We start from the raw sequence: 22,636 nt of genomic DNA on the forward strand, positions 1-22,636 counted from the left end.
ATTTCCAGCGTCAGTCTTGGCGTTAACAGATTACCGAGTAATTTGTCACTTTGAGAGACTTTTGCTGCTTTATCAATATCTTTTCTCCACTTTAATTTCACACCGGCATCGCCGCTTCTCAATCTCTAAATCGTTGACTTGATGTATCGTCCTGTTGCTGCCATAATCGTCACGCGCAGACCAACGACTGCTGCTGCTGTCAGTGCCGCGAATAATAATAATAATAACACGGGTAATGTCCAGGCACTCACGCGAAAGCTCAGCGAACCACTCTATTTGTTTGTCAAAAAACCCCGGCGACATAACGCATGGCAGTTCCCGCAAGGCGGTATCGATGACGGTGAAACAGTGAGCCAAGCTGTACTACGTGAATTGGCCGAAGAATGTGGAACGGATATCAAGGTCAAGCTGATCGACCAAGAACAACCTTGTTGCACGTACCAATATCGCTTTCCACCAGATTTCGTACGACATAAACGCAGCAACTTTGTTGGTGCCAAAGTCGAATTTATCAGGGCAGAGTGGATTGAGGGTCAGTGCCAGCCCGATGGACACGAGATTGTGGATTTTGCTTGGTTAACTCGGCATGAACTCGATGATCATATTCTGAACCCAGAATACAAAAGCCTTATCAGCCGTTACATGGAGTAAAAGTAGTATCTTCCCAGCTTCTACCTTTAGTGTACACCATCTGTAAATGATACATCAATTGTAAATATATTGGCATTTCACCTCCTCTACATACAGTGACATGACAAATGACCAACAATCCAGCTTGCTTCATAGTGTTACACTGTCCATTACGTGGAACTGCTGTCGTAGCCCCTATCCGGCGATGGCTTTCCATTTTGAGCGAACAAAAGAAGCTTTTTTGCATAAAAGAAATATGCAGTTGCCTCGGTGTCGAATCACTTTTAATAATCCTACCTTTTCCATTGAGAGCACAACCATCATCTTCACGTAATGCGCGTACAAGGAAATCTTTTTTTGGTTACTGGAGCGTAAGTCATGCTTCAATTTTCTTCTGTATCTTTACTCTCTCAAACTTACTTAATTTCTGCTTGATGCTTCTCATGACTTAAAGTGCGAGTGGACTGGGAGAACAAGTGGCAAAATCTATTGTTGAGCAAGGTGGTTATGTTGTGGTAAGAAACAGTATGCATTTTTTGTTTTGGCGACACATTTATCAGAAGAGCCGATGCTCAAACAGAGTGTACCGTGAGTATAGGCTGTCGATATCAACGCAGCTGGCTTAGAAGATGTCGTTCGTTCGCTTGGATTGAATAGAGTATACAGTCCAGGGTCGGTGGATGTTACGTCAGAGGTACTTTATCTACTTTTCAATCCTTGGACGAGGTTTGTGATTACAATAAGAAGCGAAAAAGGGGTAACATCTCACGTATTTCATAAAAAATTGGCTTTAGAATCAAGTTCAGGAAGCAATCAAGAAGGGTTTAAACCACTTTAAAGAATCACCGTTGGCAGGAGCCGTCATATGTAGCGGCATTGTATGGCCTCCACAAAGTATCAAGGGCTATGGTCAGGATGAGCGCTTGACGAGCTATTCACAGTTCAAGCATATTGTTACTGTTAACTTGCTGGGTGCTTATAATGTAGCTCAACAGGTGGCACAAACCATCATGGATCACAAACCCATGAACGAAGATGGTAAATACATACGCATGACACCCATAGAAAGTTGACTTCTCCATTGATGTTGCTAGTGTTTTCTGTATCACGGAATGAATTAATCTAGGAGAACGAGGTGTAATTATCACGACCTCTTCTATGTTGGGACTGGATGGTACTTTGGTCGGTTACGGAACTTCAAAAGGTAGAAGCAATATATTTTCATCCGTTTTAATATAACCAAGAAGTATACAACTGCTTATAACTGCCATCGGAAAACAATTTTAATATATAGCTGGTGTCGCGGGTATGACACTTCCTCTTGCGAAAGAACTCTCCGAGTTTGGTATCAGAGTCATGAGTATTGCCCCAGGACCTTTTGGTAAAACAAACAGTTTTCTTATTCTCGAGGTTATCTCTCAGTAATAGTCTAAGTAAGATACCGCCACCATATTAGAGACGCCTCTTGTACGAGCCGTGCCTGGTGTTGAAGCACCCGTGTCCCTGTTCCCCAAGCGGTATGGTTACCCAAATGAATTCAGCGACCTTGTGCTCCATATCATTGGCAATCCCATGTTGAATGGCTCAGTTATCCGTCTTGATGGTGGCCTGAGAGGTTAAAAAAAGCACAAGTCTAGTGCTTTGCTATTGTGTATCACACTACTACTGTTAAATAAAGTGTGGGGGCTAAAACAGAATCACTAACCCTGAAGGATGAATATAAGGCGCGTTCGCTCCGCTTGGATCATTTTCGCGTTTCTTTTATTCTTAATTTGGTATATCCCTGCACTTCTCTTCCACCCTCCTCCAACAGACCTGTACACATATAAAGCGAAATGGATCAAACCGAAATTAATCGCATGGCTGCTCAAGTACAAGAATTATGCAGCGATAGACGATTGTCTGATATTCGTGTTGATTTACAAAAGACTCGCAGTGCTGAAATTACCATAAATCGTATCCTTAACGGTGGTGTGCGTTTTGTTTTTTGTCTTCCATTCACACTTTATTTCAGGGCGCCCTCTTTCATTTATTTATAAGTTTCAAATCTTGATTAGTTTCTAGAAGGAACTGACCGCGATCCGTCACGATTAGCACACATTATTCTCGATTCCGAAGACGAGGAGGACACCAACAACAACAACGAAAATGAGCAACCAATATCACAGCGCGAACGGCGACAGTCTTCTCCTGCAGTAGAGCTTTCTTCATCACCATTAGCACCACGGATATCGACTCCTCCACGCTCTGCTGTACAAAGACAGTAAGTCAATATTATACTGCAAGGATACGATACAGAAAAGACAACTTGACAACGTTTTTTGAAACTGTTGTTGCTAGGATATCCATACATTCTTCACCAGATCAACCTCGAACAAAAACTACTCTTCAAAACACTCATCATAGCAACCATGACAACGATCATGACAACGATGATGATGATAACAACTCGCTTCCATCACTAGACGCACTCATCACGAAAATGACGGATAAAGAAGAACGACAGATTGATACCATCGAACTAGACGAGACACCGCCACGGAAATACGATGCTTTGGCTCTTTTGGATGCACGAGACGAAACAGAAGCGTCGTTACCAAGGAGACAATCTCTGGGTGATCTGTTGAAAGAATGGGAAGATGATCTAGAAGAGGATGAAGCAAATCAACCACAACAAGAACAAAAGAAGCGGTCAAGTAACAGCAAGAGAAGTCGTAGCAGCAGTAACAGCAATCCAGGAAAACAGAAGCCCAAGAAAAGAAAATCACCGTCAGCAGAAATTGATTACCTTAAACCATGGAGTTCCAGCAGTGATAATAGTGATAAGGACGAGGAGCAAGAAGAAGAGGGGCAAAGCTCACACTCTCGTGAAGAAACCACACAAGAAAAGCGCGAACGGCTCAAGAAGGAAATAGCGCTGCAGCGCAAAGAGCAGCAGAAGGCTAGAAAAGAGGCTAAAAAGGTATGTGGAGCTTAGGACTGTGGTGATATGCATACAGCTGATTTTGACATTGTGTGGGCTTTCTTATAGGCGGAACGAGAACGGGCTAAACAAGAGAAAAAGGTTAGACAAATTGCTTTTATTGTTCAAAAGTGTATATAAAAGTGCGGGCAACTACTAAACATATTTTATCGCCTCTGTAAAAGGCTGAAAAGGAGCGGAAAAGGATTTTCGAACAAGCAAACAAGCTACGAACCAATCGTCATGAGCTGCTAGCCGAAATGATTCTTGATGTCCAGCCACTATTTAACTGTTCTACACGTGGCGAGCTTTTAAAAGAAGTCATTGAGTCCAAGGAAGCTCAAGTACATGTTGCGGATACTGGATTACATACCATTGGCTGGCGACGGAAAACACAAGCGACGTGGGACGAAGAGCAAGGGACCTTTATCCCACACCCTGACAATCAAGTCCATATCATCGAAGAGCCCTTTGTCTTGGTGTTTATGGACATGCAACAACTATGTACATTGGTTAAATCGACTGATATGGACACTCAGATCGACAGGATCCAAAACCGCGCTGGCGCTTCTCGAAAGATCATGTTAATGATTGAAGGATTGGAGACCTATTACAAAAGGAAAACATTGCTTATCCAACGTGACTTCAATAGTGCTGTGTTGGTGAATCTTGGTCAGGCTGATGCCGGTGCCAGTGGTAGTAGAAGAAAACGAGCATCCACGGCGAAAAGTGATACGATTATGGAAGCGGCTCGGACAGGACCGACGAAAGCCGAAATGGAAGAAAAGCTTACGTATTTGCAAATGATGAAAAGTGTGCGGCTGGTACCGACGGTAGATCAAGCGGATTCGGTGGACTGGATCGTAGCATTGACAGCAGATATTGCCAATGCTATGTACAAGTAAGTCCTGCGTTTCATCTACGTATGTGAGTTTTTTCGAAGAGACAGCTCATACCAACGTCGGATCTCAATCAGGAACCGAAATATCAACTTTTTCAAACACCAAGGGCCAGCCAAGAGCGGCACGGATGCTGCCGATACTTGGTCCAAAATGTTGCAAGAAATCCAACTGTGCACCCCAGCCGTTGCACGAGCCATCACATCGGCTTATCCGAATCTACCGTCCTTACATCACGCATATCAGCGTACCCCCGATACCCGAGATAAACAAGAATTACTTGCCGATCTAGAGGTCGAGCGCAGTGTTCTTTCACAGCGAGACCGTACAATCAGTGTGAACATGTCTAAAAAAATCTATACCATCTTTACATGCACCGATGACCAGCATTACATTGCGTAAAAGCTTTCTTAATAATAGTAATAAAAAAGTAAATGAGGATGCTAAGATATAGGAGAAGGAAAACAATAACAAAAAAGAAAGAGAAAATCAACTATTTATACAAATTTTTATGATACGAGGGTGGGCTGGAGGGGGGAGTGAAGAAAGAGAGTATCGTTCATATAAACTCGTGAGGAAAGACGCACCATGTTGATTTGGGTGTAGTCCATAGTTTTGAGGTATGAGATGCAACTTTTAAAATTTGAGAGTATTGTACTTGTTGTTGTTGCTCTATGATAGTACTGTTATTTGCTGGTTGTTTAGAAGTCAAATTCTGCTCGAAAGACATTCAGGTTACGCTTGTCACACTGGCTAGCGAGATCTTCGCGGTTCATCCTAAAGTACACAGCATATCAGCATTCCACACTATACTGCAACAAGAATAACGGCTTCTCTCTTTCTTTCCACAAACATACATGAACATGAGCATGCGCAAGCTATCCCAGACATTGTCGCTCATGCCACCCTGTACGGGCACATTGTTGCCTTGCTCGTCCACCAATACGGATGCGCCTTGTGCTGCATCAACCGTCTGCTGTATTGCCAACGCTGTCAATAAATGCTCAGCTGCCTCACGATGTTGCCCCAAGTTGATACAGCTGATAGCCAGGTTATAGCGTGCGCGAACATAGGACGGATTAATTTCGAGTGCATTGAAATAAGCGTCGATAGCACCGGTAGGATCGCGCGAATTGGCGAGAGTGGCACCCAATTTGTTCCACAGCAAGTAATCTTGCGGTCGACTCTGCAATGCTGCCTTGAAGCAATCGATTGCCTTTGCAAATTCTTCAGACACATTAAACAGGATACCCAAACCGACTTGCACATCCGCATCCATCTCGGCACCGGGCGAGCTCCGTGCGGCTTCCAAAAATAAGTTTGTGATATATCCGTGGCGGTTGTGCTGCATGGGCGTCTTTCCAGAGCCGACAAGGTGCTTGTACTTGTCGTTGTTGGTGACCCATTGCTCCAGAGCATCATAGGCGTCCAATCGACAGTTTTCGTTGGTGTAGCTCACTGCCAGCGCGAGCCATCCATCCAATAAGCCGGGATCCATCGAAACTGCACGTCGTAAGGCTGCAATGGCTGCTCCGTCGCGTTCGTTCTCTTGCTGCTTGAAACCGAGTTCCTGCCATGCCGAGGCGTCGGATGTTGCCAGCTGAGCCTTGGCTTCGAGGGCCATGATTGAGTCGGCGAGGGTATTGTGCTGTGTTCGGTCAATCGCGGATGGATTCAGCAAATAGTGATTGTCGGTAGCAAAGTTGTACGTGTCGTACTCGGGGTTGACAGCTCGATAGCCCATGCCATTTTCCTGTGGCGTCAGCCTCTCCCAATCCTTTTGCATATTGTCCCATTCCGCATCCTGTGAATTTTTCAGATGGGCAATGTTTTGTTGGTATTGTTGAACCCAATCTTCCATCTCACTACCCCTTTCAAACACCTTTTGCATCTCTGCCTCTGTCATATTATCTTTCTCCTGCTGTTGGCCGCTGTGTTGGCTGAACTGCGCTGCCCAGCCTGCACTGCCTCCCATTGTTTGTGGTGCAGCTCCCATAGGACCCATCGGTCGCATGGCGCTACTACCACCAGCAAATTCTTCCGACCAACCACGCTCTGCCTTGGCTGCAAATTCACTACTCCACATGTTGCCACTTGATGCCTTGCCAGACATTTTGGCAAAGTCTTCAGACCACGACGAAGACGGACCATGACCAAATTCAGATGCCCAGTCTCCTCCTTGGTTGCCTTCTGTAGGCACCATCTTGTTGCCTTCAATCTGGACTTTGCGGTCTCGAAGACTTCGCATTAACGACATGAAGCTCGAATTTTTGAACTTTGGATTGTTTTCTGCATCCACCGTATCCAACAACATGCCAGCCGTCCGTGCTAATGCTTCCTTGTCGCCATCCGTGGTCACTGGCTCTGTGATACCCTCCTTTTCTGCAAACTCATTGGCCCAGGATGTCGATTCTTGAGCAGCAAACTCTTGATCCCAATTGACTTGAGCGCCCTGTTTGGCTTCATCAAAGGCTCGTTCGAATGCCTGTCGCTCGGTATGTGTCAGTTGCTGTTGATGTGGATTTTGTTGGAACCCAGCAAATTCGTCATGCCATTGGTGTGGTTGCTGTTGGGATGAACCTGTTATAGATTGTAAGGTTATATGTGTCCCGTCTATTATCAATCCCACCTTCCCTTCCCTTTTACCGATCACCGAGTATAAACAACCAAAAAGATTTACCCGCCATGCGATTCTGCTGATAAATCTTTTCGAAATCTTCAAAGTGTTGGTCAGGTGGTGGACCCATAGTATGCGATTGCCGGTTAAAGTCGGCCGCCCAGCTGTCGTGCGGTTGCTGGATCGCCTCCAGCTCTCGAGACAATCCGCCGAGTTCAAAGGCGCCAGGAGGGCGTTCCATTGGCCCCGCCATATCATCTCGCAGAAACTCTTCGGTAAACTTTAAAGTTTAAAATCCAATCGGCCCCTTTCATCTTTAGTATTTGCCACTTGTCTTGTCAAGAGTCTAAAGTCAAATAAAGGGTAGTGGTTGAAAAGGCATTTGTTTACTACACACCTGTCTATCCATAGGCATTGTCCGGTTGCCACGGCTTCGAAAAGCAGGTGCCTAAGTCATAATTGTTCCATACATAAAGCTTAATTTTTCACGCTATCTTATTTCATACATATACTCTTTCGGATTAGAAGTCTAAACTATACAGTTCACTCATTACCTTTGAGCTTTCACCTCGTTGATCCCCCATGCGATCCTAAGAAACACAAGTTTCATTTCGATAAAGGTTAAATATACGCACGTCAAAAAGACAGAGAAAGTGTGTGTTTGTGTTTTTGAGAAAAGTTGTGTCGTACTTGTTGCAAAGAGCGATCCTGTTGGAACTGCTTCATTAAGTTAGCCATGGGGTTGACAGGACCACAATCAGCTCCGCCTGCACCACCAGCAAGCTGAGGAAATGACATTGTGTGTATAAGCTATGAAAACAAGAAGAAAAAGAGGAGTGTGGAAAAGAAAAGAGAGAGAGAGAGGGGTGGGAGGTAAGCGCCGACATGACTAACCACTTTTAAGCGGGGTTTAGGGCAATCCCACTGTTTTATGTGCATCACAAGCGAAAATATATATACTGTGGAGAAGTGGAACAACATGTGAATTATTATGGATACTGTTGCCTGTATGCCCTTTCTTTCTTTTAGCCTTTTCCGAGACCATCTGATTTCTTTTTAGTAGATATGTGTAATAGATCTCCACAATGATTTGTTGTAGATGTGATAGTGGTAGTCGTAGTAGTAGTAGTACACAGTCATAGACATCCTTGGATATCTGTGGGGAATCAACAAGATGTTTCATTAGTAATCGCATTGATCCGAACCGGAAACCGGTGGTATACTTTGATGATAGCGCATAATTAACAGCTCCGCTGATGCCATAGATTTGATGCACTTCATACAGCATTGACAGTTGAGTTTGCCCACGCATCCATCAAATAAAAATGAGCCACTGAGCCACCTCTTTGAATTGGTGAAACAGAACCTGAAATCGATCATTTCAGAAACGTAAAGGGTATGCTTTTTACATGCTTCATTTATACAGGTTCGAATGTAGCTCAACCGAGGATATGAAATTTAAACGCTATTGGCGAACAAGACCTGCTAATTGCAAAAATGCAATGATGGAACATGACCTTCAGACACCATAGTTCACCTGTACTACATATTTTTTGGAAGATAAGCCGGAGTTTGTGATCATCATATCGTAGAAATGCGGTGGTATGCTTAAAGCTGTTGGTTATTGTTCATAATAGGAAGGGCTTCCTTGATGATTCGAAACCAACAACAGAAGACACATGTTAGCTCAGAAAATTCAATTAAAGGGACTTTATATGACTTTGAAAGACGATGGCGAGGAAACAAGGAGCTCTAATTCTGATGAAACTTGCTTACTTGATTGATCGAGTACACCATGCTTCGGATTGTTTGGGTGGAGGGTATCGATTGACTCCTCGTCCGTTCTCACCGGTCAAGAAAGGATGCCTTCTTATTTTTCTTCAGTATCGTGACGGTCTAGCTTTTGAGCAATGCTTTTGGTAGGCCAGATATGCCTATGTAATAATGATGGATCCATAAAAGCTTCACTAATGTTACGTTAGGACTGTGGGAGCAGAAACATTAATCGAACCAAGTTCTTAAAAACTGGCAGTCATCAATTCTATCTAGTAGAACATCACTAGTTGTCGTCCTGGGTCCTGACCGTCTGTTAACGTATTCGAGCAATATTGATTGGTGCATCTAGAAAATGTCGCAAAAATGATATGTTGCGCTTTTACGCCGATCTGTAAGAGTTTTTCGAGTTTCGCTTCTACGAATATTAGCACCCATCTGAAATATTCGAGTTTATTATTTCTGCACCAACGATGTTAGAATATACGGGAGTTATCATAACGTGCAGATTCTATATATAAGGCAAGGTATTACTACTAAATAAACACTTTGACAGCAGCGTCTCGCTCCAATGTGCTTTTTACCTATATATAAACCTAGTGAGGTCTCGCTTTACCTCTTCAGAGCTCGATTTCACTGTCATATCTATTGCGATTGCTTTAACGAACATGACTGCAGTAAGTGACGAGCAACCCAAGACTGAGAATAGAGAATTTGAAGTTGTTTGTCATGCATGTAATAGGCTTGGGTCGGTAGTTAAATATAAAGAAGATACGATTGTGTGAAAGAACTGTCCTTTATTGAATGATAGAGAAGGTTCTATACGTCTCTATATTCCGGGCTCTATCGGTAGTAATAATATGGATACCGGTGGCTATTCTTGATGATGATGATCGTGATGTTGTTATACACTATTGTGGTGTGAGTGTTGGATGTAATAATGCAGTGATTTGTCGGAGTACTAGGATTACAATGCAGTAGTAGCTGGCTTCTTCCTTTTACAGCCACGTTTTTTCTTTTCTCTAAAACCAACCAAGTATGGCTTCCGTGCAAAGACAATGCAAGGTCGTTCCTGCAGGATCGCCCATCCCAAACGCAAGAACAACAACAACAACAACGAATGACTACAACAATGAGAGCACAATTACTAAAAAGGACGACACCCATAGCAGTAACAATACAGTAACTCCCGTTTTGACAGTAACCCAACGACGTGCCGAACGCACCACAACCGTTAGGGCACCAAGAGCTCGCGTTTTATGGGAAGAGTGCGAACTTAGTGGCGTGCTTGCGTGGATTTGCAGGAACAGAGATCGGTGGCAAGCAAATAAAATAGGATCCGTTCGGGAGATTCATGACACTGTGGTCAAGAAGCCGCATTCAGTAAACTCGATTCTCTCCAAAATACGTACTATGGAAAACGAGTATGTACAATGCTTCGAATATGTCACGTATGATGGCAACGATGAGCCCATTCGCCGAGGTAAATGTCTTTGTTGGAGAGTAGGCATGATAAAACAGTGCGGTTCAAAAGATAACTGTATAAGACGTTGTTCATAATAGTTATCCCTGACCGCGCGAGAAACCACAAGCTTTTTAAGGAATGCCGGGCAGCTTTTGGGCCTCCTGTCTACGTCAAAGGAATGAACGTGAGACGCATTCCTGCACCACCACCATCATTACCCTTACAACAACAACAACAAGCACAAGCAACACTTTTACCACAAAATGACGCGTCGTCTTCAGGTTCATCTTCCGCAGCACCATTGCCCTCTCCTTCGACGCGTTGCCCAGAGTCTATCCCCGAGCCCCATACGCCACAGCCATCATCGAAACGGACTCGAACAGATTCGTCGTCCTCAGCTTCGGCAATGGAACCAGCAGTAAAGCGTCGCAACCGTGGCCACATCGTTAGCGCGCGTCAACATGACCATCAACAGACAGAACAGCTAGAGGAAGATTTAAAACAAAAGAAAGGACGAGCAGTATCAAGCTGTGAACGACGGATGATGACAGAAGATCAAGCACGAGAGATGGAGCTAAAGAACGAAGAACTGCACATGATGATCCAAGGTATTGAAACCAAGATGAAGAGAGCAGATCTACGGTTTGAGCGAAACAAGGCAAGGCATGAGAAAAGGCAAGCAAGACGGCTGCGACGGATCACAAAATATCAAGATGCCTTGGGCAAGCTGGCGCTTCCTAGCATGACTACTTTTGTGGCCCCAAAATAAGCGTCATGATCATCATCGTTTATCCCGTCTCTTTCGTCTTGTAAGCTTTTCCACCTTTTGTTGTGGTCATATCCTCTATGAGTGTATCGCGTAAAATATAGCAACAGTAAAAGGTCATCTTTCTCTCTCAGAACAAATTTCTGTGAACAACGACGACAGTGTAGTCTCAATAGTACCGATGCATCGTCAAGTAGCATAGTGTAACCGTCTGTAACTGATCAGCAAAATGACCTTCCAAATTGAGAACAGTCACTACGACACCGTATCATGTTGCGTTGGGGGGGATAGCCGTCTGCTTCTAATATCGTAATCATGGCATCGCGTTTGAAGACACTGACATTGTTCTCATCAAGCACTTGCTCATTGTGCACCACTGCCAAGGAGTCCATCCTAAAAGTTCAAAAACAGGTAATACAAAGCAATTGGTTGCATCTCGCGTTGGTGGTGGAGGTGGAATTGTTGGAGTCATTTCTGCGACATTTAGACTAGTTTTCTTATTTGTGAGATTTTTCATGTTAACGCACTCGCGTGGCAAAAAGCAACCGTTTCGACTGGTGGTGTTAGACATCCACCAAGATCAAGAATGTCCCAAGGAATTCGCGGATAAATACGTGTTTGATATCCCTGTGGTGCACCTGAACGATCAATTCTTGACCCAGCATCGTGTGCAGGAGGACAAACTCTCAGAAGCATTGAAAAAGTTTGATGCTACAGGCGTTGTTGAGAAGATTAAATAAGTTGTGTTGTGATTTCTGACAACCTTGCAGCTCGTTTTTTTTTTTTTTGATTTCTTCATTTGCTTGGGGGGTGGTTGTTGTTTGTAAGAGAGTAATTATAAGTTGCACGCAATGTCATTGGTTGGGAGTAAGAAAATATTACAACCTGCGCTGGTTACACATGGCTGACTCTGGATGTTCCGCAATGTGTTCTTTATTCCATGAATAGAAACGCAGACTATAAAGAGGTCTGCTACTCTAAGTGAGTGTAGTAGCGTTGGAGGGCTTGAGAGAGGAGTAAGAAAGAGTACTTGGTAGGTGTAGTAGTAGTAGTAGTCGTAGTAGTAATTATTTACAGAGAGGAGTTGATTGGAGCTGTTTAGATAAGTCAAAGTATGCGTGTGAGATGGAATAAGCGACGTATGGCTCGGTTGATTGTTCGAAAGCAATGTCGTGCATGTGTATATGATGTGGAGGAGGAGGAAGTTGCTGTTGCTGTTGTTATACTTGTTGGTTGTTCGATTGAGAGAGCGGATATATCATAGTGAGAGTTAAGAAATAAAAGGAGGAGAAGGAGACGACAGGCGTGCACCTTTCGTATTTGCTTTTGCTTTTTGCTTTAGCTTTTACATCACCGTGCAGCATCCACTTCCCGAAGTAGGTGCGAACGGATCATCCTTTTTGTCGATCGGTCCCCATACAGAGGGCACCATGGGATCTCTGGTGTTTTTGCAGTGATCAATCATCCTACGAAGGTTCATAAGTTACTAGTGAGTTTCCGGGTCTTTCGATGCGTGAATGCAGGGAGAGTTACCGTGTGGATGCTTCGGATACCGTGGTTCTGGGGATATCAAGGAGCTCCCGTAAGCGCTGGTTGTATTCAAGAAGACGGTTGAGTTTGGCTTCGGAAAGGTTCTGTGTCCGTCGTGCGTTCATCATGTGGAGCAAAAAACGAGAGGGGGGGTATGTAGCGTGTATAAAAAGTCAAGTGAGTAGTGAAAAAAGAAGCAACAAGAAAAAAGGGCAAGCCCGTTCGTTCGTGGTAAGAAAAAAAGAAAGAAGCAAAAGAAGTGCCTGTGTGTCCGTTGCGTGGACACGATAAGCCGAGCAAAAGTGTGACTGAGCTTGGTGGTAGCTCTCCGCTGACTGCTTTGTACTTTAACAGCAGTAGCAGTAGTGTGTGTGAAGCTCCTTCCATAAAGGGCTGCGATCAGCGGAAACCAGATAGATAATCTCTTGAAACACCACCTTGCTGCTGATTTGTTTTCCCTTTCCTTCTTTCTTTCTTTTCTTACTCTTTGCCACACAAACGTACAACTCCCCACTCTTCCTCTTTCTCTTTCTCTTGCCCTTGAACCATGCTTGTAACCATATCGACCAAGGCCATCCTACGACGCTCAGCAACGCCCGGTCGAGTGGTGTCGAGCGCTTTGTGCCGTCGGACTTTTGCATCTTCCTCAACTGATGTCACTGACACACAGAACTTGGTCGAAAAGATCGTTCAGAAGTATGCCCTTGATTTGCCTGATGGCTACAAAGTCAAGAGCGGTGACTATGTCTCCATCCGCCCTCACCACATCTTGACCCACGACAACACGGGTGCCGTTATTCCCAAGTACGTCTTTACTACTTCATGCTTCCGCACCCACACGGCACACGGGGCTGTGTCTGAGATATATGCTGACAAAAACATCATCTTCTCTTTGACAGATTCAAATCTATCGGTGCCACCAAGTTCTACAACCCCAAGCAACCTGTCTTTGCCCTTGATCACGATGTGCAGAACAAGACGGATAAGAACCTGAAGAAGTATGCCAACATTGAAAAGTTCGCCACGGAACATGGCGTCGACTTTTACCCTGCTGGACGAGGCATTGGCCATCAGATCATGATTGAGGAAGGCTATGCCTTCCCACACACGTTGACCGTCGCCTCTGACTCGCACTCGAACGTCTATGGTGGCATTGGTGCAGTAGGTACACCCATTGTGCGCACTGACGCTGCTGCCATCTGGGCGACCGGCCAGACCTGGTGGCAGATCCCACCCGTGGTCAAGGTTGAGCTGCAAGGCAAACTTCAACCTGGTGTCACTGGCAAGGATGTGATTGTGAGCTTGTGTGGTTTGTTTAACCAGGACCAAGTGTTGAACACGGCTATTGAGTTCCATGGCGGTGAAGCTTTGTCTGTGGAAGATCGTTTGGCCATTTCCAACATGACCACGGAATGGGGTGCCTTGGCCGGTGTGTTCCCTGTCGATGACTTGACCATTGAATACCTCCGCAAGCGTATGCGTCGGATCGAATTGACCCATTTTGAAAACAAGAACTTGCCTCCTACACCCAAGGGAGAAAAGTTTGTCCACCCACGCATCAATGACACCACGATCCAAGCTTTGATGGATAACCCGATCTCGCCTTCGCCTAACGCTACCTATGCAAAGAAGCTCACCTTGGATCTGTCGACTTTGAATCCATTCGTCTCTGGTCCCAACTCGGTCAAGCTCGCTACCCCGCTCGCCGAATTGGAGGCCAAAGATATCAAGATTAACAAGGCTTACCTGGTCTCGTGCGTTAACTCGCGTGCTAGTGATTTGAGACAGGCTGCGGAGGTCGTCAAGGGTAAACAGATCAAGGAAGGTGTCGAGTTCTATGTCGCTGCAGCTAGTTCTGAAGTCCAAAAGGAAGTTGAGGAGACTGGTGATTGGCAGACATTGTTGGCAGCTGGCGCCAAACCTCTTCCTGCTGGTTGCGGTCCCTGCATTGGTAAGTCTTATAAGTAAAGAGTGTGTAGGCACAAAAACATTGCATAATTAACCGGTACTATCATAGGTTTGGGTACCGGTTTGCTCAAGGACAACGAAGTCGGTATCTCGGCTACCAACCGTAACTTCAAGGGCCGTATGGGCTCGCCATCATCGTTGGCTTACTTGGCTTCGCCTGGTATGTAATCACTTGTCTACTTTTGTATATGGATCTTGTAATCTAATCCCACCAAATCTGACATAGCTGTCGTGGCTGCTTCCGCTCTTGCTGGCAAGATCGCCTCCCCTAGCGGTTCCTTGGACCCTAGCGCCCCACTTCCCAAATTCACCATTGAAACCGCTCAATCGAATGGTGGTGACGACGTCGCAGCTGCCGGCGAACCCGAAGTTTTGCCCAACTTCCCTGCCGTGATCAAGGGCGAGCTTTTGTTCTGCCATGCCGACAACTTGAACACCGACGGTATCTACCCCGGTAAATACACCTACAACGACGACATGACCATCGACGATATGCGCAAGGTCGTCATGGAGAACTACGATCCCGAATTTGTCAACATTGTCAAGCCCGGTGACGTTCTTGTCGGTGGTTTCAATTTCGGCACTGGTTCTTCGCGTGAACAGGCTGCCACTGCCATCAAGTCGCGCAATATCCAGATCATGATCGCCGGCTCGTACTCGGATATTTTCAAGCGCAACTCGATCAACAATGCTTTGCTTTTGATTGATTCGCCCGAGTTGTCGCAGGATTTGAAGAACGAATTTGGTACTGAGTCGTTGACCAAGCGTACGTCGTGGAACGTCGCCATCCATGTTGCTGAAGGTCGTGTCGAGGTCAAGAAGAGTGATGGCTCTGAAAAGACGTACAAGGTCGGTGGTTTGGGCAAGAGTGTCCAAGAAATTTGGCTGGACAACGGTCTTGAAGGATGGGTCAAGGAACGCTTGTAAAAAAAAAAAAGTACATACTACTACCATTTTAGACCATATATAGTACACACATACACATACTACACATATCTCGAGCATATATACACAATCCATCCCGTCATACTCAAAAATGAAGTTAGTGGCTCACAAGACAAGTTACAAGACGCACAATCCCGAAAATTTGATGTACATAGAGTTAAAAAAAAACTTAGTCATGTTATGAACTAATATAACAGTTACTTTTGCCATGCAACCATTTTTTCCTGTTCATACAATGTGTATATGCAGAGTATATCATCAATGCTAATGCTAATGGAATCCAATGTTGAAAAATCTCATAAGGACAAAAACTCTGCTACGCTCATTACTCGTTGGCAACTTTTCAGGGACTTGTCAAATTTATCAACGACCATTACCCTAACAAACTTTATCGTTATCGACACAGTTGCTATGTATCTGGAAGCGACATTTTCCGTTGTCCTGTTTTATCAGAGTGTCAATCCGTGGCTATGTCAGGTAATATCTCTGCTGAAGTATCTTGCCAACGACGTGATGCAAAGCTTGGCGCAAGCACCGACAATATCGATAGTACTCAAGATAGCTCAATCCTATGTCTAAGAAAAGAAGTACAGGGAGGCAGGAAACGAGAAAGGAGGGGATGTCTCTTTTACGCTGAATGATACTTTAGACATTTAGTCTAGCTTAGAAGAGGTGGGAAGTATGAAGGCTTCTATTTATTGGTTGCATGATGTCCATGGTTACTTTAACATATCGAAGGTGCATAATCACCAATTTGGTTCTCTTTGCTGCTCTTTGGTCTATACTCGCTGACGCTAGCTTTCTTCTTTCTTTTTTGCATCAATCCGATGCTAACTTTCAATATATACAGGCCACCACCTGTTTTTAATAAACTAGAATACATGTGATGTGAAACCAGATCAGTCAACTGTCAAGTCTGATATTCGTTGTTCGTATACATGCAAACTGCCGTCGCAAAAACGAACACAACATCAAATGAGAAAGTGTTAACTATCGATGATCGACAGCTTGGCTGTTCTTGATGAAAACGCATACACAAAAAGGGATGAAACGTTCCCACATCAAAACGAGTAAGAGACGCGTCTCAGAAAACGTTGCTGTTATGGAACTCATTACTTTCCCGAATATCACAGCGATTGGAAAACAAGGCCGGTGCTAGTTCATTGAGAATTTTATCCTTATAAAAAAGCTGTTGTACTAAGTTATGCTAGTTTAGTTTCTACGGAGGGAAGCGGTTTTTGGTATTTTGCAGCAACTTTGGCATGCGTCTCTTCATCTGTGACAACGGATTACAATGTTTGGATGAAAAGCAGCAAAGAAGAAGATGACGACGAAGAATTCCGCTTCTCATCCTCTTCATCAAAGAAAAATTTGTGCAGCACAAGAAAACAAAAGATAAAATCATGAACGAACTAAAATACAAAGACTCGTATGTCGTTGGAGCAGCTGGGAGTCGAACACAGTACCTCTCGCATGCGAAGCGAGCGCTCTACCAAATGAGCTACAGCCCCAAATCTACAAAAAAATATGAAACATATAAAATATTGTGTTGTTAAATAATTTTCATTTATACTTTGTAGTGCTCGTCATCATTTTCTAGTCAACTCTACAGAAAGCTTATCATAAGAATCAAGTAAAAATAGAGCATCATGTATGTACATGGTCTGAGGTGATACTTTATATCTCAGAGAGTTCTCTTGAATTTATTTAGTGCATTTAAAATAATTTTTCATACAATTTATGGATATCAAGTTTATTCAAAGAGCGAACAGGTTCTCTATTTAAAGGGGGATAGGATATGACAGTGGCAAAAGGAAGAAAGAGGCCCACAACTTATACTAATATAGACTCAAAGAAATGAGGTAGACTGTTGAAGAAAGAAGCAACTGGAGTGCCAGTTATATAGTATACTATACTATGATAGTTAGTAACTAAAGGACTGTCTCTGCATTTTCATCGAAGCTCCTTCCGTTCCGGGTTCCGGTTCTCCGCTTCAACTTCTTATGGGACCTTCCTTTACTTGGTGCTTCGCTCAACCCTCTCTTTTCTTCAAACCAATTCGCTTCAGAAATTCAGCGCCATAAGCGACAATAGAAATGGAGGAGAAATCGACCAAAACGCACGTGGCTTTGAAAAAAGATGAGCTCCTTTACACATCGTGCTATTGTGAAGAAAACGTGTACATGATGTGTAAAACCATGTCCGAGCTGAATCGAAAAGAAGAAGACCACTCAATGCTTGATCACTGCACTGTGGTGTTCATAAGCAACCCAAGCAAAAGTGTAATTTTATAAAAACAACCGGCGGTTTGTCCTGAACAACTATACGTTGGGTTTCTCACAAAAAGATGATCGAAATGCATTATGTGTGTAGATACCAATTTGGAAGCAAAAAAATTCACCAGATGGCCCTGTTGTATGGGTAATTGGATTGTTATCGTAGAAACAAGCAACAACAATAACGCTTACGCTGTTCATCCTTGCCGTACATGATAATTAGGACTACCATGTCATACTTTATTACCATAACTATGACACGAAAGAGTGAGTGTTTGAAAAAGCAATGATAAGGGAAACGTTTGTGGTCTAATACATGCAGCCAAACGATAGATTTTACGTATACGATATGGATACTGTATTACCCTTTCCTTGCGATGCTACCGAATATGTAATGCTAGCATTTCATCCCGAACTGCAATTGCAGGAGCGATTTAAGCGGTGAGTTTAATTTACATATCAGTTGTTCAATGAAGACGAAGATAATAGTATACCGCATTCTCATATCAAGCCTATCGAATGTTCCAGATGCTTTCGTTTAGTGCCTGGATCTGTGTTCTTGAGAGAATTTGCCTCGGATAGAAGTCATATGGTTAGTAGCCGCTCATTGTGATCAGTAGTATACTTTCTATGAATATCAGCTAATAATAACTACTGCTATTGAGCAGTTGGAAGAAAACGGCGAATACATGAAGCCTCCTCCTGAATATCCTGCAATAGCATCAACCGGTAAGCTAGCAGTAAACAAACTATTCAAAAAAAAGCTCATCCTTTTGTGTACACTCGCCGCTAAATATATAAAACCATGGTAGATGATGTCATGAACCTTCCACGATATATCGACATGACAGAAAACACAGTTTCACCAGAGAAATTTGGCGTGGTGATTGATGAACAACAATTCTTTACAACTGTGCTGGCGCATGTCCAGATGAACGTGGCAGCATCTTAACAATAGTTGCGGAGATCGCCCAATTACAGACTGGTTACAGACAGTTGCGAGAACCCTTATTTCTTTACTTTCTCCCTCCTTTTTTTTTTGTTTTTTTTTGCTGCTCTTCCCTCCTTGTACATATACACGCGAATAACACACAGGCACAATGGCGAAACAGGGTTCAATGTTTCTACGGTTCCGTCAATTCGATGCCTATGCAAAAACACTAGACGATTTCCGCGTCAAGACAACGGCCGGTGCTGCTGGTAATGCAATAATGCCCTTTTCTTATAACCTTCCCCCTCTATTTGTCAATCGCTCTGAACAATAAACAACAAAATTCATTCCTTCTTATCAATATCTTTAAAAAAGTTACGGTAATCAGCGCGTTAATTATTATATACCTGGTCTTATCTGAACTTGTGGCATATCGCACGCCCATATGGGATCCTGAGCTGGTGGTTGACAAAGGAAGAAAAGAAAAGATGAACATTCAGTTCAACGTTACATTTCCCAAAATGCCTTGCCACAGTAAGCTCTTTTTTACCAACTCGTTACCTAGCATTGTAACTCGCGAAATATTTTTAGATATGCTCTAATCCGTTTGTGACAAGTGCTTAGTATAGATATTATGGATGACAGTGGAGAACATATAACCGGATATACGCATGATGTCTATAAAGTACGCCTTGATCCAATGGGTGTCAAGATCGATACCGAAAAAGCAAAGAGTAATTCATCACCGTCATTTTTTTTTGAACCAGGAAAAGGTGTTGCAACAAGCCAACACATGGCTAACATTTTTCTGTGGGTAATAAGAGCTAGGTGACAATACTAAGGGTGCCGAATTAGCACTACAAAAGCAAGGCGAAAACGAATGTGGCAGCTGCTTTGGTGCGAAACCGCTACGCGAAGACGGATGCTGTAATTCGTGCGACGATATCAGACAAGCCTACGCTGGTATGGGATGGGGAATGGGCGACATGGACCGCTTTGAACAATGTGTTCGAGAAAACTGGCGCGAAAAGATCGATACGCAAGCAAACGAGGGCTGTAATCTACATGGACAACTACAAGTCAACAAAGTGCGTGGCAACTTCCATATTGCCCCAGGCAAGTCGTTCCAACATGCCAATATGCATCTTCACAATCTGCAATCCTATGTGCAAGGTGCATCAGATGGTCATCGATATGATATGTCGCATGAAATCCATCATTTGAAATTCGGTCCCGATCCAACAACGAGTTTCCAAATTACTAATGTGGCTGCTACTGCAGCTGTCACCAATGCATTGGCGGGCACCAGAAAAATGACAAACAAAGGTGCGCTTATGTAGTTTTTGGATACCTGGTGCGTGTAATACTTACAGCTTGCTAACTGCTCTTATTTCTGCTAGCCTATACGGTGTATCAATACTTTTTGAAAATCGTCTCGACCCAATTGCAGCCTCTTAGTGGAAACTCTATCTACACTAACCAATACTCAGTGACTCAAAGCGAACGCACTCTGGCTGATCAAGGGGGTGGCCTACCAGGTATAGTTGTTGGAAGGGAAAACGAGTCACATATGCAAATCAATGAATGGGATACTAAGTAGACATTGACTAGGTGTGTTCTTTATCATGGATATATCGCCTATGCTCATCATTTATCGGGAGGATCGACGGTCTTTTGCAAGTTTCCTTACAGGTGTGTGCGCTATCGTGGGAGGCATCTTTACAGTAGCTGGCCTGTTTGATCGAGTTGTATACCGTGCCGAGCGCGCACTCAAGAAAAAGCGAGACCTGGGAAAAACTCTCTAAAGAGGAAGGGCAACATCGCTTTTCACAAATTATAATTTACATATCCAAACACATTACATACTTTTACTGTGTTTCATTTTGCATGTGCGTGATCTTCTGTATGCACAACAGGAATAAATATTTGTAGTTGTTTTTTCTTTCAATCCGGTCAAACAGAGATTGTTGTCAAATCTTGGAGGTATTGCATCTACATAGAGATTGCTGCTCAAAGATACTATGATGGGTCTTTCATGTTTTATAACAGGCAGACGAGAAGTAGGCAGACGAAAGAGGAGGATCAGTGTATATCACAGACGACCTCATCCTTAAAACATACTACAGGAGTTCACGCACTCGACAGTTATCGTTTTTAAAAAAGTTGATCGTGGTAGTAACTCTCTGTAAAGTTGTCGTCAACATCTATCTTTAAACATTCTCTTACTACTTCCAAACAAGGGGCATCTCTGCTACATGCCCGTTTATAACATCCTCCTCAGCCGTTCTCGCACGGTCCATTTTTCATGTGGAGAGACGCCACTCCCTGAGTTCATTACTTTCCTTTCCCCCGATTAAGCTGTCCATGAAAAAAAAAGAGAGTTGGCATTCGTTTTCATTCGTCGCGGGAACCGGGTAAACTAGGTCTCCTCAATGGTCATGAGTCACCAGTATTAACGCCGAGAATCTCGGTTTCAGATACACAATATATCTTTCTTCCTGTTCACTCGTTAAAAAAAGATGTATCGGTGGATCCTCTCGCTTCTCGTTGCAAGCGTGTTGGTTGTCACATCCCATGCCGCCGAAGCCTTTTGGTACTTTCAAAACCCGTTGACGAAAGGCTTTTTTTCAGGAGCACAAGAAGCAGAAGAACAATATCATGGAAAATCTTACCTAGAGCAAGCCAACAAGCTCTTGAAGAAGCATCCTTTGACTGACACGCACAATGACTGGCCACTGTAAGTGGATTAACTGCTATTAATGTCATATATTTATATTTCGAGGCTATTGATCAAAAACCACTTGCGGGTGATATGATAGGTGGTTGGCATTCTTGAAGAAGGGCAGGATCAATGATCTCGACATGGAGCATTTGGAGGGAAGCCACACCGACATTGCGAAACTAGCCGCTGGTCATGTAGGCCTTGAGTTCTGGTCCATATACTATCCTTGTGAAGTTAAAGAAGAGAACCAGCTGTTGTGGGCCATGCGCTCGATCGACATAATTAAGCGCGCCATTGCCAAATACCCAGACACGTTCGAGTATGTCACAAACACACACGACTATCTCAAGGCAAAACGTCACGGGAAGGTCGCAAGCGCTCTCGGCTTGGAAGGCGGCCAGTATATTTACGATTCTGTTGCTGTGCTACGAAACCTGTATGATCTCGGTATCCGATACATGACGTTGACCCACAACTGCAACACAAACTGGTCGATTAGTTGCTGCGATCCCAATCCACCACCGTTTAATAAGGAGCTTGGGCTGACCGAGTTTGGGAAAAATGTTGTCAGGGAAATGAACCGATTAGGTATCATGGTGGATATCTCGCACGTAGCTCACTCGACCATGCATGCAGTGCTGAATATCACAAGAGCACCTGTCTTGTTTTCTCACTCGTCGAGTCATACGCTTTGCCAGTTCAAAGAACGTAACGTGCCTGACAATGTGTTGGAACGACTCGATGAAACAGATGGCGTCGTGATGATCAACTTTTACAACTATTTCGTACAATGCGATTACCCCAACACGCCAGCAACGCTCCAGGATGTCGCCGACCATATTGATTACATTGCAAGTATCGCTGGCAAGCATCGCGTTGGCTTGGGTGCCGACTACAATGGCATTGAAGTGACTCCTGAAGGACTTGAGGATGTGAGCAAATATCCTGACTTGTTTGCAGAACTCATCCGCCGTGGTTGGACCAAGAAGGAACTGAAGGCCCTGGCAAGCGATAACTTGTTGCGTGTCTGGAAACGCGTCGAAGAGGTCAGCAAGGAATTGAAAGACGAGCTTCCATTCGAAGAAGACTACCACGTCGATGAAAGTTGGATGATGGTCTAACATGTTTTAACCAATAATAAGATAAAATAAA

General features: G+C 43.9%; 11 protein-coding genes and 1 non-coding gene across 12 annotated transcripts; 9 read left to right on the forward strand and 3 right to left on the reverse strand.

Moving 5' to 3' along the window:
• Positions 1-9: 9 nt before the first annotated feature.
• BDB00DRAFT_843107 (NUDIX hydrolase domain-like protein) lies at positions 10-774 on the forward strand. Its single transcript, XM_053124930.1, has one exon. It carries the CDS (start codon positions 142-144, stop codon positions 649-651), a length of 510 nt encoding a protein of 169 aa, XP_052975739.1. The 5' UTR covers positions 10-141; the 3' UTR covers positions 652-774.
• A 24-nt stretch (positions 775-798) lies between these two features.
• BDB00DRAFT_614311 (3-hydroxyacyl-CoA dehydrogenase) lies at positions 799-2,374 on the forward strand. Its single transcript, XM_053118031.1, has 7 exons — positions 799-1,001; positions 1,085-1,145; positions 1,229-1,324; positions 1,425-1,668; positions 1,757-1,834; positions 1,925-2,011; positions 2,087-2,374. The coding sequence occupies exons 1-7, from the start codon at positions 964-966 to the stop codon at positions 2,248-2,250; spliced, it is 768 nt and encodes a 255-aa protein (XP_052975740.1). The 5' UTR covers positions 799-963; the 3' UTR covers positions 2,251-2,374.
• A 91-nt stretch (positions 2,375-2,465) lies between these two features.
• BDB00DRAFT_876350 (uncharacterized protein) lies at positions 2,466-4,893 on the forward strand (the record flags this gene model as incomplete). Its single annotated transcript, XM_053127471.1, has 6 exons — positions 2,466-2,603; positions 2,688-2,893; positions 2,971-3,592; positions 3,662-3,694; positions 3,778-4,487; positions 4,569-4,893. 6 exons carry the CDS (start codon positions 2,466-2,468, stop codon positions 4,891-4,893), a joined length of 2,034 nt encoding a protein of 677 aa, XP_052975741.1.
• BDB00DRAFT_843113 (uncharacterized protein) lies at positions 4,884-7,976 on the reverse strand. The gene is made up of 6 exons (XM_053124931.1): positions 7,799-7,976; positions 7,663-7,698; positions 7,506-7,556; positions 7,172-7,388; positions 5,349-7,071; positions 4,884-5,268 (listed from the first exon to the last, which is right to left on the reverse strand). Exons 1-6 carry the CDS (start codon positions 7,904-7,906, stop codon positions 5,193-5,195), a joined length of 2,211 nt encoding a protein of 736 aa, XP_052975742.1. The 5' UTR covers positions 7,907-7,976; the 3' UTR covers positions 4,884-5,192.
• A 1,943-nt stretch (positions 7,977-9,919) lies between these two features.
• Positions 9,920-11,115, forward strand: BDB00DRAFT_876352 (uncharacterized protein; the record flags this gene model as incomplete). Its single annotated transcript, XM_053127472.1, has 2 exons — positions 9,920-10,364; positions 10,445-11,115. The coding sequence occupies 2 exons, from the start codon at positions 9,920-9,922 to the stop codon at positions 11,113-11,115; spliced, it is 1,116 nt and encodes a 371-aa protein (XP_052975743.1).
• A 312-nt stretch (positions 11,116-11,427) lies between these two features.
• On the forward strand, positions 11,428-11,852 carry BDB00DRAFT_876353 (thioredoxin-like protein; the record flags this gene model as incomplete). Its single annotated transcript, XM_053127473.1, has 2 exons — positions 11,428-11,523; positions 11,655-11,852. The coding sequence occupies 2 exons, from the start codon at positions 11,428-11,430 to the stop codon at positions 11,850-11,852; spliced, it is 294 nt and encodes a 97-aa protein (XP_052975744.1).
• A 605-nt stretch (positions 11,853-12,457) lies between these two features.
• Positions 12,458-12,767, reverse strand: BDB00DRAFT_770542 (G-protein gamma subunit; the record flags this gene model as incomplete). The annotated part of the gene is made up of 2 exons (XM_053119887.1): positions 12,458-12,578; positions 12,646-12,767. 2 exons carry the CDS (start codon positions 12,765-12,767, stop codon positions 12,458-12,460), a joined length of 243 nt encoding a protein of 80 aa, XP_052975745.1.
• A 422-nt stretch (positions 12,768-13,189) lies between these two features.
• On the forward strand, positions 13,190-15,537 carry BDB00DRAFT_876355 (uncharacterized protein; the record flags this gene model as incomplete). The annotated part of the gene is made up of 4 exons (XM_053127474.1): positions 13,190-13,446; positions 13,542-14,593; positions 14,660-14,770; positions 14,837-15,537. The coding sequence occupies 4 exons, from the start codon at positions 13,190-13,192 to the stop codon at positions 15,535-15,537; spliced, it is 2,121 nt and encodes a 706-aa protein (XP_052975746.1).
• Positions 15,538-16,993: 1,456 nt separating this feature from the next.
• Positions 16,994-17,066, reverse strand: BDB00DRAFT_t93. The gene has a single exon. It is a non-coding gene; the product is annotated as a tRNA-Ala (tRNA).
• Positions 17,067-17,381: 315 nt separating this feature from the next.
• BDB00DRAFT_614536 (protein N-terminal glutamine amidohydrolase) lies at positions 17,382-19,045 on the forward strand. Its single transcript, XM_053118032.1, has 8 exons — positions 17,382-17,417; positions 17,518-17,837; positions 17,929-17,970; positions 18,055-18,098; positions 18,165-18,272; positions 18,360-18,423; positions 18,500-18,560; positions 18,644-19,045. Exons 2-8 carry the CDS (start codon positions 17,652-17,654, stop codon positions 18,781-18,783), a joined length of 645 nt encoding a protein of 214 aa, XP_052975747.1. The 5' UTR covers positions 17,382-17,417; positions 17,518-17,651; the 3' UTR covers positions 18,784-19,045.
• BDB00DRAFT_770622 (endoplasmic reticulum-golgi intermediate compartment protein 3) lies at positions 18,932-20,567 on the forward strand (the record flags this gene model as incomplete). Its single annotated transcript, XM_053119898.1, has 6 exons — positions 18,932-19,031; positions 19,138-19,296; positions 19,380-19,496; positions 19,585-20,088; positions 20,163-20,300; positions 20,374-20,567. The coding sequence occupies 6 exons, from the start codon at positions 18,932-18,934 to the stop codon at positions 20,565-20,567; spliced, it is 1,212 nt and encodes a 403-aa protein (XP_052975748.1).
• A 714-nt stretch (positions 20,568-21,281) lies between these two features.
• BDB00DRAFT_876358 (membrane dipeptidase-domain-containing protein) lies at positions 21,282-22,605 on the forward strand (the record flags this gene model as incomplete). The annotated part of the gene is made up of 2 exons (XM_053127475.1): positions 21,282-21,499; positions 21,582-22,605. The coding sequence occupies 2 exons, from the start codon at positions 21,282-21,284 to the stop codon at positions 22,603-22,605; spliced, it is 1,242 nt and encodes a 413-aa protein (XP_052975749.1).
• Between the last annotated feature and the right edge of the window lie 31 nt (positions 22,606-22,636).

This window comes from Zychaea mexicana, assembly GCF_025766255.1.
Source record: "Zychaea mexicana strain RSA 1403 chromosome Unknown BDB00scaffold_87, whole genome shotgun sequence".
Classification (NCBI taxonomy): Eukaryota; Fungi; Mucoromycota; class Mucoromycetes; order Mucorales; family Lichtheimiaceae; genus Zychaea; species Zychaea mexicana.